At 50.4% G+C, this 19,288-nt stretch overlaps 1 protein-coding gene across 1 annotated transcript in view; it reads left to right on the top strand.

The window, feature by feature from the left end:
* The first annotated feature begins 2,374 nt into the window (after positions 1-2,374).
* The window catches only part of LOC103084110 (Ig lambda-6 chain C region), a 20,403-nt gene continuing 3,489 nt past the window's right edge, over positions 2,375-19,288 (top strand). Inside the window, exons 1-3 of the mRNA XM_007451060.1 lie at positions 2,375-2,420; positions 2,579-2,866; positions 8,532-8,536. Coding sequence (XP_007451122.1) covers positions 2,375-2,420; positions 2,579-2,866; positions 8,532-8,536 — 339 coding nt within the window. The remainder of the gene's footprint in view (positions 2,421-2,578; positions 2,867-8,531; positions 8,537-19,288) is intronic.

Below are 19,288 nucleotides of genomic sequence, written 5' to 3'. Positions count from 1 at the left end.
TCGTAACATGGGTTACGTGGTGCCCTGGACAGTTACAGCCTTTCTCTCTCTCCATATATATGTACGTATATATGTATTTCAGAGAATTCACATTCATCGGTCCAGTCCACAGCCGCCTCATTCCCAGGTGCCCAGAAGTTTATTTCAGCTGTTAGTTTTGTTACCGGATAAGATCCTCAAGGTTCCCGCCCTCACATTTGGTTATCACTTCTCTCTGATCCAGCATTTATCAGCTAAGATTCCTTATGACTCGAGGCTATGGGATCTTTTGCAAAAGTTCCACAGAGAGGAGTGTGTTCACTGTGCACAGGAGGACAGTGGCTCTCTATTGTCAGAAATGCTAACAGAGCCCTTCACACAGACATGAAAGGATCAGAGATAGTAATTACAGTCATTCTAAGAAATAAGAACTATAATAAAGGCAAAAAATAGGTTAATTTTAAAAAAGGCTGGTCTTAAGGTACTTTTGGTAAACCTGCAGGCCCTACAGACCCCTGAAGACTCAGCTCTCAACCAATAGATTGGCCATGAGACACCCGCTCGGGAGAATGAGGACCAAGCATCACTGCAGCAGAGGCAGCAGGACCCAGCCAGGCCCCTGAATGGCCAGGAAGCCCTGCATCCCCACAAATTCTCCAGCTTAATCTGGGGTACAGCCCCGCTGACCACCCCCACATGCAGGCTGAGGGGGCTTCTATTAACACAAAGGATACGGTGGGGATGACAGTGATCCTGGGGACCCCATCTCTCCTCCCAGCCTGGCCCTCATGCTCCCCTCCCTCCCTGATGAAGTTCTGCCCCAAAGGGCCAGGGTCTGAATCCAAGACCCCTGGGCTCCATCCTGGGCTCACCCCACTTTTCTCTATTAATCTGGGGATTACTCTCTCTGGGTCACAACTTAACCTGCTATAAAATGGGGAGGTATGTACTGACCTTAAGAAATTTTTTCCCAAGTTAAATTATAAAAAGGCCACCAAAGTGTATTGTTAACTAAAGAGGGAATCAGTGAGTTATGAGGTCCTAGAGTTTCCTGTCGTCACTTTGCAGGAATCTGAGGAGAGGGGTTCAGCCATCTGTATGATTTCTGGATAGAATCCCAGTGGAATAAGCAGGAGATCCCCAGTTTCCTTAAAAAGGCAGACTATGCTAAGGTAGAAATGCTAGCACCACAAACTCTGAGAGGTGTGAGGTGACATAAAAAAATAAAAAAAGGAGGAGAGATGGTGGAGATCATGATGGTGATGATGGAGATGATGGTGATGATGGTAATGATGATGGTGATGAAGATAATGATGATGATGGTGGTAATGATGATGATGATGATGGAGATGATGGTAATGATGATGGTGATGAAGATGATGATGATGGTGGTGATAATGATGATGACGATGATGATGATGTAAGGGCTTAAATGACCTCAAGTGCCAGGAACATCATCACTCAACTGACCTCCTGGGGAGGGGATAGTATCAATCTTGGTTCCCAAATACAAGGAACCTTGGGTCCTGAGGGGATTACACACGTTGCTATGGAACTTGACACTTTGCAGCTACAGTTCATCCTGCACACTCTACTCTACTAAAAAAACCAAAGGGACAGGAAGGACATTTCTACCCTGAGACATGGTTACAGGAATAACAATTGCACTGTGTAGGTGACCTCTCCGTGCTGGGCCGGGCAGGGCAGGGGTCACAGCTGCTCAGAGTCAGGTCTGGACTCCCTGGTCCACACTCTCTCAGGTGGTTTTTGGGGTGACCTGAGGGAGGGGAGCCCTGGTCTGATTCTACTCCACAGCAGGGGGAAGCAGAGCGCAGCCAGGAGCATCAGGACAGAGGGTGGGGCTGCCCAAGCGGACGCCCAGCGGGAACCAGCCCTCAGGGTCCACAGGTGTCCAAGTTTCAGTGCTTGGCAGGAAGTTGGGACTGACTGTGCCATCCTCTCAGGACATAGTAACCATATTAAAGGGTCGCATTCACAGTGAACCCCAGGACACCCAGTGAAAGGGGCACAGTGGCCACGGCCAGGATGCTGCCAGGCTGATAGCCCCACTGGGCCAGCCCAGGAGAGACCACTGGCCAGGATGGTTTCCGACAGTGGTCATGGGTCAGACATAAGGAAGGTGACTGTGACCTCAGACCTTGGAGGCCAAGTCTGATTTTTTGGACGTGCGAAGCCGTGGAGGAAGCTGGGTGACAGTCACCTGGGCTGAGGTTTGGGTGACTCCCATCTCAGTGAGGAGCCCCAGGGGGGTGTAAATTTGCATAAACCCAAACCCTCACTGCCCCCCTCAAAGCTCGGAGAGGGAATAAAAGGATATGAATAGAACCCAGAGCTGCTGTGGTGTCACAGAGGCAGAGCTCAGGGCGTCCCCACCATGGCCTGGACCCCTCTCCTGTTCCCCCTCTTCATCCTTTGCACAGGTGCTGCCCTCCGGCCCTGCCCGCAGGCTCAGGCCCCCCAGGACCCTGGGCTGGGCCTGCCTCAAACCCAGAGTTCAGCCCAGGCACAGCCTCAGAGTGGGACACCTCCCTGCGAATGGGTCCTTCATTCTCAACCCCTCTCCCATCCTCTCTTACAGGCTCCGTGGCCTCCTATGAGCTGACTCAGCCGCCTCTAGTGTCCGTGGCCTTGGGACAGACGGCCAAGATCACCTGCTCTGGAGACCTACTGGACAAAAAGTATACATATTGGTACCAGCAGAAGCCAGGCCAGGCCCCTGTGCTGGTCATTTATCAAGATAGCAAGCGGCCCTCAGGGATCCCTGACCGATTCTCTGGTTCCAGCTCAGGCAAAATTGCCACGCTGACCATCAGCGGGGCCCAGGCCGAGGACGAGGCTGACTACTCCTGTGGGTCAGCTGACAGCAGTGGTTATCTTCACAGTGACACAGGCGGACGGGGAAGTGAGACACAAACCCCCTGCCCGTCCGGCTCACACTCTCCTCCAGCCCCAGGGGGACTGTGGAAGAACACTGCCAGGTCTGGCCCGGTTCCCCCAGATATGAGCTTCCCAGGCTGCCCGCCTCCCAGCCCTCCAGGCAGGCTCTGCACTGGGGGCTCAGGAGTGGATTATGGCTGGCAGGACCAGGCTGGCTCAGTGCTGTCTGGCCAGGTCAGGAACTTCGGACAGAGGCCCTGTATGGAAGGACAGACAGAGGGACACATCCCTCCAGTGATAGTTTTCCCCACATTTCCATATCGTGGTCACTGGGCCCCTCTTGGCCCAACCGTCTAGGATTTGACCACAGAATGTCCCATCCCATCTGATGCTGAAGCCCCAGGCTCCCATGGCAGCTGGGATTCTGAATGGAACACACCAGAGCAGTGGGCATTCTGGCATCTACCTCCTTCTCTCTTCTGGCCTCGTCTACTCATCTACGGCTGCTGGGAGCCTGTGACAACTCACAGCGGTGCCCTCACTGGGAAATGCTGTTGGTGCAGAAAACTGCCCCCCACCCCGGTTTATCCCCCTGGTCAGAGAGGGTCAGGTGAATGATGCCTGAGGCCACCATCCCCAGGCTCTGACTCAGTTTAGGATGACCCGAACGGGCCAGCTTTAACTTTCCTGCAGAACCCCGAGTCCTCATTTGTGTGACCAAATCCCGGGTCCCCTCCCCTCTGCCCAGTCTCCCCTCCTCATCTCCTTCCAGATTTCCAGGACATGCACTTAACATCTCAGAATCGGCTTCCAGGGAACCTGATCTAAGTTGGCCAGCTGTTCCCAACATGCTCATCAGGGTCCTGAGGAGGTTATATATATCCCCAAGTCTCTGTTTTCCCACCTAAATCCACAATGTACTCTTCAGAATCCCCAGTTAGATCCGATTGTCGTTGAATTTTTATAAAAAGTTGCATTGGAGACCAGTAAGCTACGGTGAGAATGTTTGTGAAAGAAACTGGCAAAAAAACGATTTCTCTATCCAAAGTGATGACTGAAAACTGTCACCACTATCATGCGGTCCTATGAGTAGGTGTTGTAAGTGATGGGGACCACCGAGAACATCTGTTCTGTTTCAAAGTAGGGCCCCAATTTCACAGTAGACACCCCCGTTATACCAAAGCTTCAGTCTTCACCTGAAACAGGATCCAGGGAGGAACTGGGTTGATTTTTGCACAGCTATTGACCTATCAGTTGGCTGGATATGTTTCTCCTTCTTGTAAAGAAATAAAACCTTGGGCTTCCCTGGTGGCACAGTGGTTGACGGTCCGCCTGCCAATGCAGGGGACACGGGTTCGTGCACCGGTGCAGGAGGATCCCACATGCCGCGGAGCGGCTGGGCCCGTGAGCCATGGCCGCTGAGCCTGCGCGTCCGGAGCCTGTGCTCCGCAACGGGAGAGGCCACAACAGTGAGAGGCCTGCGTACAGCAAAAAAAAAAAAAAAGAAAGAAAGAAAACCTCGACATCCTACAATGCATGGCTTTCCTCACAAAAAAAGCCAGTGCCAAACTCGTAGACGTACAATGAGGAAATTTCTGGGTGACCTTGGAAAACAGTGAATTTACACCCAAAGACCATTCCCTGGAGAATGCTTAAACAAACATGTAACAACCTGAACAATGGCACATAGATCTCCTGCTTCACACAGAATTCTAGATTCTCCAGGGGAAAGGTCCACATTAGAAATATTAAAATGCCACCTGTGGATTTTTTTTAAAAGAAAAGCCAAAAGTTTCCTCCAAGTGCACTCCTGTCTTGCATGAGGGTGGATGTCTAATTTGGAGGATGGAAACCACATGGGAAAAAATTACGTTCAAAAAGTATTGACAATTACAGATTATTAAATGTACAATTAACTTGTCACACTAATGGACCATGAACCAGCAAGAGATGATATTTTATGCACCGAATCCCTAAGACCTAAGCAGTAATTCCAGGATTCCTCCAGAGGAGAGATCATGAAAAGGCTGCTCTCGTTGCTTTGAATCTGGAGTGTGTTGTCCTTGGGCTTTCTGTTCAGCCCCACGGAGAGCAGGGCATTGTCAGCCTCCCAGGTGTCAGACGGCCCCAGGGGAGGTGCAGCAGCGCCCCCAGAGGCAGTGGGGAGAGCTGACAGGAAGAATCTACAATTCAGGCTGAGAATTTCCCACAGCCCCCTCCTGGCCCAGTCTGGTTCTAGAACACTCAGAAGAGGCTATTATTTAGGGATTAAGACATCTCTCGTCTCTCTAGCCCCCAAGTGACCTTGGCGTTGTCATTCCCTCTCTCAGCCCCTGCCTCTCCCTGTCAAGTGAGCTCCCCGAGTCCTGGGCTTCCAGTCACAGAAGCAAATCTGCAGACATTTATGGAAGGCAGTGACTGGTCAACCACACGGGGCAGTAGACAGGGCTCAGGACCAGCACGGCTGCATGGTGGATACTTGGCAGGGGAGAGGCACTAGTAACCCCCCCTGAAGGTCTTCAGCCCTCAGGGAAAGTAGGGAAGGCCGAGGGGTTTGTCTCAACCCACCTGTGTCAATCCTGTTCCTGCTTCCCGGGCTCCAGCCTGTGCTAAGCAGCTGCAAAGACCCGGTTTTATTATGTGTGAATCCCCTTTGCTCCACCTGATACATGTCGCTCCTGCCCCTCAAATTCTTAACTCAGAGAACATATTACACTGGCCCTGAGCTGGGTTTACATCCCAGATCCGTCAAGTTTGCCCTGTCCTTTCAGATCCTCCAACACACCCTACTCCTCCCCACTGGCCAAGTCTCAGCCCTTCCCATGCTCACTTCTTACTACTTGGTTCTCCCCAGTCCTGAGGGCAGCTCCAGAGTTACCCCTTTGCGGAGGCCCCCAACCTCTGATTATAGAGCAGCCTGCCTGTCATTGTCTGTCTCTTCTCTGGATTAATTATCCCCACAGCACACACCACGATGGGGTTCTTTCCCCATCACTAGTTTCGTTAACTGATGCATTTGTGCTCAGACTTTTCCTGCTTGGTCAGAATACATTTTTTTTTTTTTAATTTCAGGGCTCACTGATGAAAAGCAGAGGCATGAACAGGCAGGACTTATTGTACTCTCACCAAGATAAGTCTGAGGGAAGATTTCTCTTGTTCTCTGGGTGATCACAGATTCCATGTGGGATCCAAGATCTTGCCAGCATCCAGGTCCCTTGTCCCTATGTGTTGGCCTTGCTTTCATTCTTGTGGATGACAGACCTCAGGATGGCTGCTGCAGCTCCAGCTATCACACCATGTTCAAGAGGAAAGGATCTGCGTCAATTCCTGCTATTTCTTTCCTTTACAAGAGCAAGAGTTCCCCGAGATAAACTCCAGCCAACTGACCCTTACATCCCATAGAACAGCGCTGGGCCACCTGGTCAAACCTGACAGCCAGAGACCTGAAAGAAGCAAGTGTTTGGCTTTTAAATAAACACTGCAGGCAATGTGTAGGTGACGGTGGTGGAGATTCTCTGCCAGGTGTGCAAAGCCACTGTGTCCCCTGCACTGCCCCACACACAGGATGGAAACACCCTTCAAGCAGGGACTGTGTCCTGTTCATGCTGAATTCCCTGGAGGGAATGTGCCAGCCCAAAATGGGTCTGAATGAACATTTCTCCGTGGGTGTGGTCCTAACCGTGGCTTTGGAGCTGTAGCCGCCACCCCCGCATCAGGCCCATACCCAAAGCTGGCACCAATAAGAGCCATCCCCTGAGGGAGGTGTCCCCAACTGCCCATCCCACCTGTGTGACCTCCCACCACCCCACAGACAGGAGCAGGGATGCCTCCGTGAGCCCAGCCCTCTCCTCTTCCAGATGAGTCTGTTCATATCTTCACGGGGAATCTCAGCCCCTCGTGCCAGGATGTGAGGCAGACAGAGCCACGGAGGGGGAGTAAATCCTGACTGGGGTCACCATCCCTGGATCAGGGAAATCACCACCTGAGCAGTGGGCTCTGAAATCTACACCTAGAACTGAGTCTCCGCCTCCAGTGTGGAGCAGCCACCAGGGGGCAGCAGAGGTAGCCCGGCAGAGCCACCTGGAGGAGTGGTGTCCTGGGCATCAGGGCTCCAGTGCAGGGGAAGGAGTAACCAGGACCTCACACCTGAGGACAAGTGTCCTTCTGTTCCTACAGTGTCACCTTCACTCTCAAGTACATATTTCTGTCTCCGTGTGTCCCAGGTCCTGCTCTTGGAGACAGTGCCTGTTTCCTTGCCCCACACCCACTGCCAGCCCACCTAATACTGCTAAAAAGCCACCGCTGTCCAGAAATGCTCATCCTTCCTGTGACCACACGTTGCCACTCCCTTCCCTGTGCTCGGAGCCCCCGTCCTCCAGACACAGCTGCTCCTACTCCCTGGAAGCTCTCCCACTGCCCCCCTACCTGTCCCTCCACTTACCCCTTACAGGGAAAGGAGGGAACCAGAAATTTCCACACTTCCTGTTTCCCAGTGTCTGACACACAGCAGTCACTCAATTAGCTTTCCGTAATTGTGATGTTTATGACATACATATGTTCCCAGCAACTGAAGGGAAATGGATTAGGATTGACATTCCCTTGCAGAGTTATTAAACCCTGAAGCCCCCTCTCATTCTCTCACAGAGCAAACATTTCTTTTAGCCCCTTGTCTGTTCCTGCCCCTGAGGCACGATGGGGACACTGAGACACAGCCCCAGGAGCTCACAGCCCAGGGCAGACACAGCACCGCAATGGCCTGGAACACTCCATGTGCTTCGTCAAACCGTGAATTTTATTCAATCTTGGGCCCAGGAGCTGTGATACGGGGGAGAATCCTATACAGTCTAAGCCTTTTAGTGTCACCCATGGAATGAGTTCAGAGAATACAGATCCACCTCTGAGCTCTCAGTGGCCAGGCCCATCCAGGAGTGAGGCCAGGACTCAGACTGGGGTGGAGATGTCACTCCCAGACTATGGGACAGCAGGTGGAGGAGGATCCCCCGGGCCGAGGCGGGGTCTGCAGGGGCCACCCCTCCCTCTCCGTGTCCCTGGGGACTGAGCCCTTCTCTGAAAGCACAGAGCTCCCCAGGCAACCCCTCTGGGCTCTGGATGATTTGCATCCCCAGCAGCTCTCTCTCCAGCAAGGGGATAAGAGAGGCCTGGGAACCACCATGCCCAGCCTAGGCCTTGGGGAGCAGACTCGGGGTGCCTCCACCATGGCCTGGACCCCCCTCCTCCTCGGCCTCCTGGCTCACTGCACAGGTGATGCCCCCAGGGTCCACCCACCCCTGGCCCAGGACTCGGGGACAGGCCTGGCCCTGACTCTGAGCTCAGCAGGGCACTGCCCGTGGGGACAGGAGACTCCTGGCCCTGCCGCAGGATGGGGGGCTGGAGGGGCTGAAATCTCCCCACTGTGCTCACTGCTGTGTGTGAGCCCCGAGGGGCTGCGCCTGCCAGAGAAAGTGAAGGGGGTTCTCATTTGTTCAGAGGCTCCATCCACCAGCCAGGCCCATGGGCCCTTGGGGCTGAGACTGACAGGAGGGGGTGCCCTCAGGGCTCAGAGAATCTTTGGAGCTTAGTCCAGGCCAGGCAGGTGGGGGTCTCTGGACATGGGTTCTTCACCTCCAGCCCACCTGTCCTTTTCTCTCCTGCAGGCATTGTGTCCTCCTATGAACTGACTCAGTCGCCCTCGGTGTCGGTGTCCCTGGGACAGACGGCCAGGATCACGTGTGGGGGGAACAACATTGGAAGTAAAAGTGCTTACTGGTACCAGCAGAAGCTGGGCCAGGCCCCAGTGCTTGTCATCTATCATGATAAGGAGAGGCCCTCTGGCATCCCTTACCGGTTCTCAGGATCCAACTCAGGGAACACAGCCAGCCTGACCATCAGCGGGGCCCAGGCCGAGGCCGAGGGTGACTATTACTGTGCAGTAGCTGATGACAGTAGGAGCAGCTGGCAGTGACTAACGGTGACACAGGCAGATGGGGAAGTGAGACCCTAACCTCCCTGCCTGGCTCAGCGCTCACTCCACCCACCTCGGAGCAGCTGGAGGGCAGGCCTGAGGCTCCGGTGTCCTCTGTGCTCTCAGGGCCTCTGTTTATCCTGCTGAGAAATGGCGAGTGGGGATTCGGTCCTGAGTCATGGAGACTGTCGTCAGCACCCTTGAGCCAGAGGGTTCCCCTTGCCAGCTGTGTCCTAGGACAGCCGTGTCCCCTCTCCAGGCTCAGCTTCTCCACTGGCTTCTCTCAGGAGTGGGGGGAAGATTCCAGATACAGGAAGGAAAGCTTCCGGCCCCTGGTGGCTGCTGGTTGCCCCTGACTCACGGAGGTCATTCTCGTCACTTGTGCCTGATCGTCCTGCACTGAGACCCAGGGCCTCCCTGCAACACCCTGAGGTGGGCCCTCAACACTATTGCCCACAACCCTCTAAGAACTGGGCTTCCCCACGATGCCTGTTCCTTTGTAATTTGACATCTGAAAATTGTCACCAGAAGATTGTATAATGTTCACATCACTCCTTTACATATATTCATCGGAGCCTAAAAATCATCATGATTTGATTCCACTGTCCTTAAAATTCTTCTATAACATCCATCTCTCCTTCTGCTTAGACTTGTTTCCATTCCACATCCTTTACTACATTTGGTCTCTGCTCATACATTTTCATACCTGAAAATCTCATTCATTATCCTATCATACATCTCTGTCATAATAATGTACATTCATTTAAAATTTTTGAATTTGTTTCATTTCCCGTGATTTTAAGTGCTAAAAGTTTTCTCCCACATTGTTATATCCTAATTATTAGCAGCAGAGTTTGATCAAAACAACATAAATGCATTGACATTTTCATAAATAACTATTAACTAGTGTTGATTCGTGGATCCATCAATTAATATAATTTACCTCTAGAATGAAGTAAGTTCCAGCATCAAAGCTGTCCTGGCTTACGTTTCTATATGAAACACGGAGAAACTTTGGTCCATCAATAGGAGTCTTGTAATACAGTGTCACTGCCTGATGTGAACTCCTTCCTAGTTATATGCCAAAAATCGTTCGTGGTTGATGGTCAAAAATAGTTTCTCTAAATGATTTATCAGCTGACAGCTCCATTTCATACTCTTGTAATTTTGTGGAAAGCAAAGGATTGGACGGACACCACCCGACTTCAAGAGGACTCGTGTGGGAGGCAGTTCGATGCACCTCCAGACCCCTCAGGGATGAGGGCTCATTGCCTCATATACTGGGAGAGCCTGCAAGCCGGCTCCATCTCAGAGTCAGCTTTTTGGGGAACCACCCTCAGAGAGGTGTCACCCAGCCACTTGTCATTCATTTTCTCGGGGATAAACACCGAGAAGGCTTGAGCAGAACTTACTAGTTAAATGTATTACTCCTTTACTTAAGAGGCCCCTTGTGTAAGAAGATATAAAGATTGGGGAAATTTTAAATATCATCTTAGTGCAGCTTTGCCAATATGATATCTTTTGAGAAAAATACTTGCATCTTATCATGTGCTTTGAGTATATGCTTTCTCCAAAACCTGAGGCTGCTGACTTGAATCATTCAATCTATGGAAGAGTCTGACCGAGTGATCTAATTTGCACAGCCAGTCCTCACTGCCAAATGTACTATTCGGACAAAGTCCTGTTAGAAGCCTTCCCACTGTATTTGTCAATACGAGTAAACCTGTTAGTGGGCATTTTGAGGAACGTCATAAATCACTGAAAATTAAAGGATGTGTCTGGTGAGGTCAACATTAAAATGATGTAGATCTTCTGCGTTCATTTATCTACATTTATAACTTTTTAAAAACAAGGTAAGTCACAAGGCTATTTGTCGTTATTTAATTAGCAACAGATACTATTGGACACCATGTGAGAAATAAATGCCAGAGTATTTAGTGGTTTGGCTTTTAGTAAGATTAAAGTAAGAATCGAATATAAATCACATTAGTCTTGTTAGCCATCAGGACGGAAGCATTTCCTATGAATGGAACAAGGATGTGAGAATGTGTAAGTCTGGACCACCCTCCCAGGGTCCCAAGAGGATTCACCCGGCTGATAGTTGCTGGTGGAACAGTTAAACGACCAATGGCTGCTACAAAGCCACCACCTGCCAAAGTGGGGTCTCCTCACCGTGGGAGTGTACCCCTCCCAGGTGTCAGTCCAAGCCTTTGGAAAGGACCTGGAAAACAGGTTCTGCCCTACAAATATAAACCCACCTGGTCAGGTGGGGCAGGACCTGCTGGGCACTGGCCACGCCCACTCCAGCACAGGGAAGGGGTGGGCAGACCCTGCAAAAAGCAGTTCCTTGAGCTGGAGGTAGCTGGTTTCTCCCAAGTTCCAGACACAGCCAAGACTAGAGTGAGATGAGTAAGACACCCTCCTTGCCTAAGAAGTTTAAGGAAGTGCCCCAAAACTCAGTAATCAAGAAAAATAATATTTTGGGAATTCCCTGGAGGTCCAGTGGTTAGGACTCCATGCTTTCACTGACGAGGTCACTGACGAGGTCAATCCCTGGTTGGGAAACTAAGATCCCGTAAGCCCCATGGCACGGCCAAATTAAAAAAAAAAGATAAATAATATTTAATGCAATATTTTTAAAAATTGAAATTAAAACCCCCCAAAATCCATATGAGTAAAGCACTGAAACAGTAAGTAAAGTGAGGATCTGACCATGCACTGGTGTGACTCACCTTAAGCACCCCCACCCCAGGACAAGCCGGGGCTCCAGGAAGATGAAGAACAGAGTCCAGCCCCTGCACCCCTTCCTCTCCCTCACAGGAACCCCCCAACCCCACCCCCAGGTCTCCCGCCTCCCACTTCTGAGAGCCACATTTTCTGGGCGTTTCCTCCCTTGACAGCTGGTTTCTGCTGCCCCGTACCGGGCCCTCCCCCTCTGGCTGCATCCCCTGTGGCTGGACTGGGAGAGTTAGAGGTTGAAGCATGGAAATTTTCCAAAGCTCCTAGTTCCAGGCTGGGTCCCACCCCCATGTCCAAAAAGGCTGGTCCTCCCAGGTCTCCGGCTAGTACTGGTAAGTCCCAGGACACGGTCTTTACACCAAGTAGCTGTGTGTCTTAGGAAAGAAACTCTGCCTCTCTGTGCTTCAGTTTCTTCATCCGTAGGAGCTACCAGGTGGGCGAGTCTGTGGCATCTCCAGAAGCAGCAGGACTCTCTCCCCATTTGCTGGAGGAAAGTGCAGCTGGGGGGCCGCAGCCCCGGGATCGCCAGAGGAGCTGGGGCCTTCAGGGTTCCCCGGGCACCCTTCAGAGGGGGCTCGGGGACCACAGAGCCAGACCCTGATTCCAGAAACTTTGTCGTATCTCCAGACGGACACTTTGTCCCCCTCTGCCTCAGACCCTCCAGCCCCCAGGAGCAAAACGCTGAAGATGTTAAGAGAAGGAGCAGCCGCTTAAGCTTTGGGGACGGTGGGGAGTGGGGAGCTGGGGAGACCTAGGCCTGGGAGAGAAGACTCCACTGTGACTATAGGCAGGTCTCTGGGGCCTGTGGGATGGAGAATGGGCGGGGAGCTGACCAGCAGGAGGCAGGGGGCGCCCTCTGACACAGGAGCAGGGCAGAAACGACTGGACGTGACACACCCCTCCGCTCCAGGGGAGATGGGTGGGGGCGGGGCACAGAGGAGCCAGGGACCCTGAGCAGGGGGTCTGCTGAACAGGACAGCTGGACCCAGACCTCTTTGGCTCAGCCTGAATCCAGCCCTTGGCCATTCTTGGTCCAGGGAGGGGGTGGGGACAAGCCTGGGCGGCCAGAGCTGCAGCTGCACCAGCTGGGAAGGCCCTGCCCTTCCCTCGAGGGTCCCCAGCGTCCAGCCAGACCAGGATTTCCGACTGCAGCCACCGCAGGAGAATGTGGTCTGCGGTGGCGGCTGCCCAGAGGCCGTGACAGGTACAGGGTGGAGGATGGGGCACAACTGGAGTCACCGAGTTCAGGGACAGCCCCTTTTTCTCCCCGAAATCTGGGGCTGTCCCCAGTGGGTGGGGGGAACCACAGCTTCTGGGCCCTGGGCAGTGGGTGAGTGTCACACCCACACAGGGGTGCGGGGAGGGAGCAGATTCAGCCTGGACTCTGGGGCAGGGGCAACGCAGCCCCCAAGGTTCAAGGGGCCCAGGTCCCAGGCTGGAGTGGGCCAAGCACCACAATGGGGAGAAGCTGGACTGAAGCAAGGCCTCCCAGGGGCTCCCCCATACCCTACATGATGGCTCGTAGGGCGCCCACACCCCGTTACTGTTCAATGCCTGGCCCATGTCCAAGGCCAGGGATCTGTGCGTGTGTGCTGTGTAGTCCAGCCCTCAGCACCCGGCCCGGCAGCCTGGGGTTCCTCCAAAGCTGCTTTATGAGTTTGGCCAAACTGTGAGGTTTTGATCACCATCATCACCTTCCTTCCCTCCTTCCCCCATCATAACCGTCATTATCAAGAGCTGTGGAGGGTCTGGGATTTGTTCCTGCCCGCAAGCTAAAAAGTGAGCCTGCCACAGTTGCACAGATGCTGGCGGACACAAGATGCTGGGTTGGAGACAAAGGCCAGCTTGTTACTCCCAGCAAGAGAGGCAGCCAGCATATCAGCATCTTCCTGCACTGGTTCTCTGAGCCCCACAGGGTGATGCAAAGGGGCCAGGAGACACCTGCACATCCAAGCTGGGGACCCCAAATCTTTTCTGCCGGACAGTAAGCATGTTTTGCTCCAGAGGGAGACGCTATCTCTACCCTCCAGGGTCATTCATTACACAAACATACTTGAAAAGATGATCCAAAACAAAGGCAATCCGTTCCTTTGCTCGTGAGACGTGCAGAAATACAGACATCCGTAAACACTGTCTCCCAGGGACCCTTATCTATATGAAGAAAATGAAGTCCCAAGCTGTGTACCTGTCAACGCATCCCATGGAACAGACTGGACTGATTTTCACCAAATGTAGCAGGAAAGTTAAGGAGCATTGGCCTCAAAACATGGGCCAGGGCTTCCCTGGTAGCGCTGTGGTTGAGAGTCCGCCTGCCGATGCAGGGGACACGGGTTTGTGCCCCGGTCCGGGAAGATCCCACATGCCACGGAGCAGCTAGGCCCGTGAGCCATGGCCGCTGAGCCTGCGCATCCGGAGCCTGTGCTCTAAGTGCAATGGTGACAGTGTACACTTTAGAGAAATACTTTCAAGTAGAAAATGATTTTTCATTAAGTTTTCCCAACTAACATTAAAGAAGGTACACTCACTTCAAGGAGGGAGATAGGAAAGCAAGAGGAAGTTTGGGGAAATCCTGTATTTCAGAGCTTAATACACTGAAACAGTAAATGAGTAAGGAATCAAGTTTAAAGTTAGTGCATTTACGAATAATGCAAATTGAAAAGAAATACTTTTTGCAAACAAATATCTGACCTGAAACATTCAATGCCACGGAACTGCAGGATGTTATACCTTCCTTTCCCTTTAAACATCACATAGGATGTGTGCAATATTAGTTGTCTTCAGGAGAATTTTTTTTAGGTTGGATATACATTTAAAATATTTGCTGTAAGGACTGAACTAAAATTAAGTATTATTAGCTATAATAATAATATATAATAATACTTAGTTTTAGTTCACCTTCAAATATTTTACCCACAAAATTTCACTTTATCCCCAGAAGAAATGGTATCTCCCTTACACAATCCACACATTCCTTCCTTAGAAAATCGCATTGGCACTGGGGAAAAAAAAAAAAAAAAAAAATCACGGGCCAGACACCTCTGAAAGGGCCCTCCCAGGAAAGTCACTTTGGGGTCCATCCCTGGGAGGCCTCTTTCAGATTTGCTGAAACAGAAGATTGGGAGGGCTGCAGAGCTGGACTTAAGTTGACATAGGTATTAGAGCTCCTGTGGCCAGAGAGCAACTGGAAAGCCAGAGGGTAGGTGCTGGCTGTGACAAGTGGGAACTTGCAACCTGCCAATTGGAGTTCTTCCTATACCCAGCAGCCTGACAGCACCAGGACCTAGAGGGAGGGGCATGCCCTGGAGCTGTGTGAGGGCCAGGTCTTTTGACGGTGTGGCATCAGGAAAGTACGGAATCTGCTTGAACATCAATTTCTTCATCTTCAAACAGGGGAGGAAAAAAAAAAAAAATCTCAGCTCAGCAGGGAGCCGGCCCAGTTGTCAGCACTGGATAAACAGCATCCCTCTCACCACTGTATCATGTGTTATTTTCCTGGGCTTCAAAACGGACCCCAACCTAAGCAGACACGTGATCACACTGATCCTCAAGGCCTTCCTACGGCAAAGGAACTGCCCCTATTTTACAGATAAGGAAACTGAGGCCCAGAAGGAACCTCGGTCTGGTTGTGTCAACATTCATGACGTGACGTTTCTCCTTGAACGAGGGGTATAGAATCACTCTCGCAGGGCCCTTGCCTGGCTGAGAAGCTGAGTGAGGAGTTGACCAGGGACACTAGCCAGGCTTGGCCAAACCAACCAAGGAAGGGCGATCTTGACTGGCCGGAGTGAAGGCTGCAGGGACCAAGCCAGAGGACTGGTCAGAAGAGAAGCCCCAGCCCACTGCACTCAGGCCTCACTGACTCTTATTCCACGGGAACTCAGCTGCCCTCCCCGGCCCCTCCAGGCCCCAGGGAGATGCTCCACAGCCCAGGGACGCAGTTGCAGAACAGGGAAGGAGAATAGGGCAGGTGTGCCCGACCCAGGGACCCGGGGGCGGGGCTGGTGGGCGGGCTTTGCTGTGAAGCCCTTGAGCCCTGGATCCTGACCACAGCAGAGCAGTTAGCAAAGGCCCCCCTGGGAGAGGCCCCAGGAGTAACAGCCATGGATCCTGAAGGGGGCCAGGTGCTGGGGGCAGGGACAGAAAAGGCCCAGGCAGAGGACAGGGCCACGAGGGCCAGGATGCACTGGGATGGCCACTGCCAGCGAGGGGAACTGGGGGCACCTAATGATCCCCCTCCAGGAAGCCCACACCAGCAGGTCGGCCGAGGCACCTTTGACCCTGAAGACACATGATGCCCAGGTCAGGCCAGGTGGGCCCATGAACACCCCAGGGGTCAGAGCTCTGTCCCCAGGCAGCCCTGGCCTCTAATAGTACTGGCCCTGGCCATGGGCACCCATGGCCTGCTGCCCCCGATGGCAGCACGGCCCCCCACACAGAAGCCCCGGGAAGGAAGAATCCCATCCAGCCTCTGGAGACTGTGGGACAGGTGAGAGGCCAAGGGAGTTGTGGTACAGGGGGACTGGAGTTCCCTTTGACGGAGTGCAGGGGTGAATGACTATAGAGGAGAGGGGCAAGAAGGGAGAATCATCCGTAAAGAAGTGGCCTGAGCAGACAGTGGCTTTATTTATAGTGTTGACATTTTGTCTAGTGTAAATTTGTTTGTATTGATTTTTCTTTCTTAATATTGTATTAAAGTATTATTTATCTCAATGACTGGGTTTTTTTGGTGCCCCTTAAGTTTTGTGCCCAAGACTGGTGCCTCACTTGCCTCGCCCTGGACCTCTGAGCAGGGAGAAACAGGGCAGCAGGGGCAGGACGTACCCAGAACACACTAATCACTTTAGGGGCAGCAGCCCCACAAGGCAGGTCCTGCCATCATCCCCATCTTACAGACAGGGATACAGGTCCGGAAAGGTGAGGCAACCTGCCCAAGTTCACACAATACATGGGCACGGTCCCAGGACTGTGGAAATCCGGGACTGAACAGGCACCAGCATGTCCTGTGTTTTAAGAAAATGGTGCAAGAGAAGGGACAGTTTACAAGGCGTCCAGAGAAGGAAGCAAGGGTTTGGCTTGGTGTCCCCCAAGGAGGCCAACTCCTCAACTAAATTCCTGAGTGTTTAACTGGGGCCAAGCCTGAACCAAGCAGGGTCATGTCCAGGCATTGGGCAGACCCATGGGCCATTTTAGGAACAGTAAGATGGGAGCGGGGGATGCCCGAGCTGGTCTTACAGATCCAGGGTGCTGACACATGACGGGGCACTCCAGGCAGAGGGAATGGTGGGGGGTCCAAGGAGGGGAGTGAGGTGCACAGGCCCACAGGGAGCTTCCAGAGCCGGGGAGAGCGGGGTGCAGACCGCTGGGGTCTTGTACACCTCATCCTTTATCCTGGGGTCCAGGAGGAGTCACTGAAGGATTTAAGCGGGGAGCTGTCAGAGTCAGGTTCGTGTTTCGAAAAAATGGCCCCAGATCAGAAACCAGTGTGAGGCCAGACTAGAGGATGGAGAAGGGGCAGTGGAAAGGCGATGGGGAGGGGGTGCTGGTCCATGGTGACCAGGTACCAATATCTCCTATGGAATTGGCAAGTGAATGTAAAGAGACGTTATCATGATGGGGAGGAACGGGCATAGTCATGAACTGTCTATAAAAGACTAAAATGTACACCCTTTTTATCAATATGCAATGAGTCATAAAAGAAAGCGTATTTCTTTAAATTGTGTAATTCCACTTCTAGGAATTCATCCTGAGTAGAGGGTGGGGGGAAACAACCAAAGATGTAACCAAAAGTTTACAAGCAAGAAACTCAACATTATTAAAGATGGGAGAAAACTGGAAATAACCTAAATATCCAGCAGAAAGGGTGTGACAAAATACAGCATGGAATATCCATCATAAGGAATCTTACACAAACCTCCAAAATTGTATTTCTGAAATTGGGTTTTTAAAGTATGTGTGCATTTTCAAAAGCCTGTCAGAAAATGTAGAAAAATGTCAATGGTGTGTCTCTGGCACGTGGGATTTCATCTAGTTTCAATTTTTTACTTTATAATTTTCTGTAGTTATGAAAATGTTCACAAGAAGATATATTTCATTTTTATCTTCAAAAATAATTTTTAATACCAGAGTAATATGTGTTTTAAAAAAAGATTAAGCACAGAAGTATATTAGCCTGCAAATAGCTTTTTCAACAGTCTGTTGAGATTTTCTATATCAGCCATTATGGATCCCCCATGTTCTCCACACAGCTTTGTAAGACTTCAAAGTTTGGATGAAGCAGCATGCCTTTAATGATTCCCCTGTTAATGAACATTTAGGTTGTTTCCACTTAAAAATGTAAATTACAAGAGGTGCTACATGGAGACCCCCAACGTGTGTAGCTGTGTATCCATACTAAGTACACTGTGTATCTCCATGGGATAGATGCCTAAAAGTGGGATTGCTGGATCAGAGAGAACAAGCTTTGAAATTTTCAGAGGAGATGCCAGTGGTCCTCCCAAAAGTCTGTTCCAACTTACTCTCACCACAGTGAATGACAGTGCCTTTCCCTCTCCATTGTTGCCAATAATGTGACAGGGTGGATCTTTTTTTATTTTGCATGTCTGATGAGCAAAAATGAGAACAAATGTGTTTGTTGTTTGTTTATTTGATCGTTGGTGAAACTTATTTTTCTTTCATATTTTTACTGACTGATTTTATGTCTTCTGTGAATTCACCAGTCATAATTTTGCCTGGTTTATTTTTCATTCGTTTGGTTGTATTTTCTTAAAGATCTATAAGAAACTCTCCATCTATTTGGGATAGTAACCCCTTATTAAGTATGTACATTGTAAATATTTTTCCCTGATCTGTTTTACACCTTTTGTTTGTGGGGTCTTTCACCATAAAACCTTTTTAATTTTTACATGTCAGATTGGTGGTTTTTCTTTACAGTGTCTGTGATCTGTGGCAAACATAGGGAAGGCATATTCATTTCTATTTTTTTTCTATTTTATTCAGGTACTTTCATTGTTTTGGTGTTTGTTTTTACTTCACCTGGAGTTTATTTTTGTGTAGGTAGGAATATAACGTTATATATTTTCCAAATGGAGAGCCAATCATCATGTATTTGTTGAATACAAACATAGCTTTTATCCAATACTGAATTATGGATTTATCACATCCTCTCTGTAGTTCTGTTGATCTAATGATCAATTCCCACATCCTTTCCACCCTGTTTTAATTATTGTAATTGTTTCTGTACCTGGTAGAGAAAAACCCTGTCGTTATTATTCTCATTCAGAATATTTGTGTCTCTTCTCCATCATTATTCTTACTGTTGGACTTCAGAATCGGTTCACTAATTTTCAAAAATTATTCCTTTGATGTTGTGCTTGTAATTTCATGAAGTATATGGATTCATTTGAGGGGAATTGATGTCTTTGCTGTTGTGTCCATTAGTCAAGTTGTGTTATATTTTATCCATGCAAATCTTGCACATTTTGTGTTAAGTTTATTCCTAGGGCTTTTAATAGAATTTTTATTGAGGTTTTCAGTGTTTCCCAAATTTCATCTCCTCAATAGTTACCTATTGCTCTTGTGTTCAATCATTTTGGTTAATTCTTATATTAGTTCTAATAGTCCTTCAGCTGATTGTCTTGGGTTTTGTTTTGTTTGTTTGTTTGTTTTTTGAAGTAAACTAGCCCATCATTTGCAAAGAACAATTTTATCTCA

The sequence above is a fragment of the Lipotes vexillifer genome, unplaced genomic scaffold (genome assembly GCF_000442215.2).
Source record: "Lipotes vexillifer unplaced genomic scaffold, Lipotes_vexillifer_v1.1 scaffold1783, whole genome shotgun sequence".
Classification (NCBI taxonomy): Eukaryota; Metazoa; Chordata; class Mammalia; order Artiodactyla; family Lipotidae; genus Lipotes; species Lipotes vexillifer.
The sequence above is the reverse complement of the archived record's forward strand: the minus strand, read 5'-3'. Positions and strand labels throughout refer to the sequence as shown.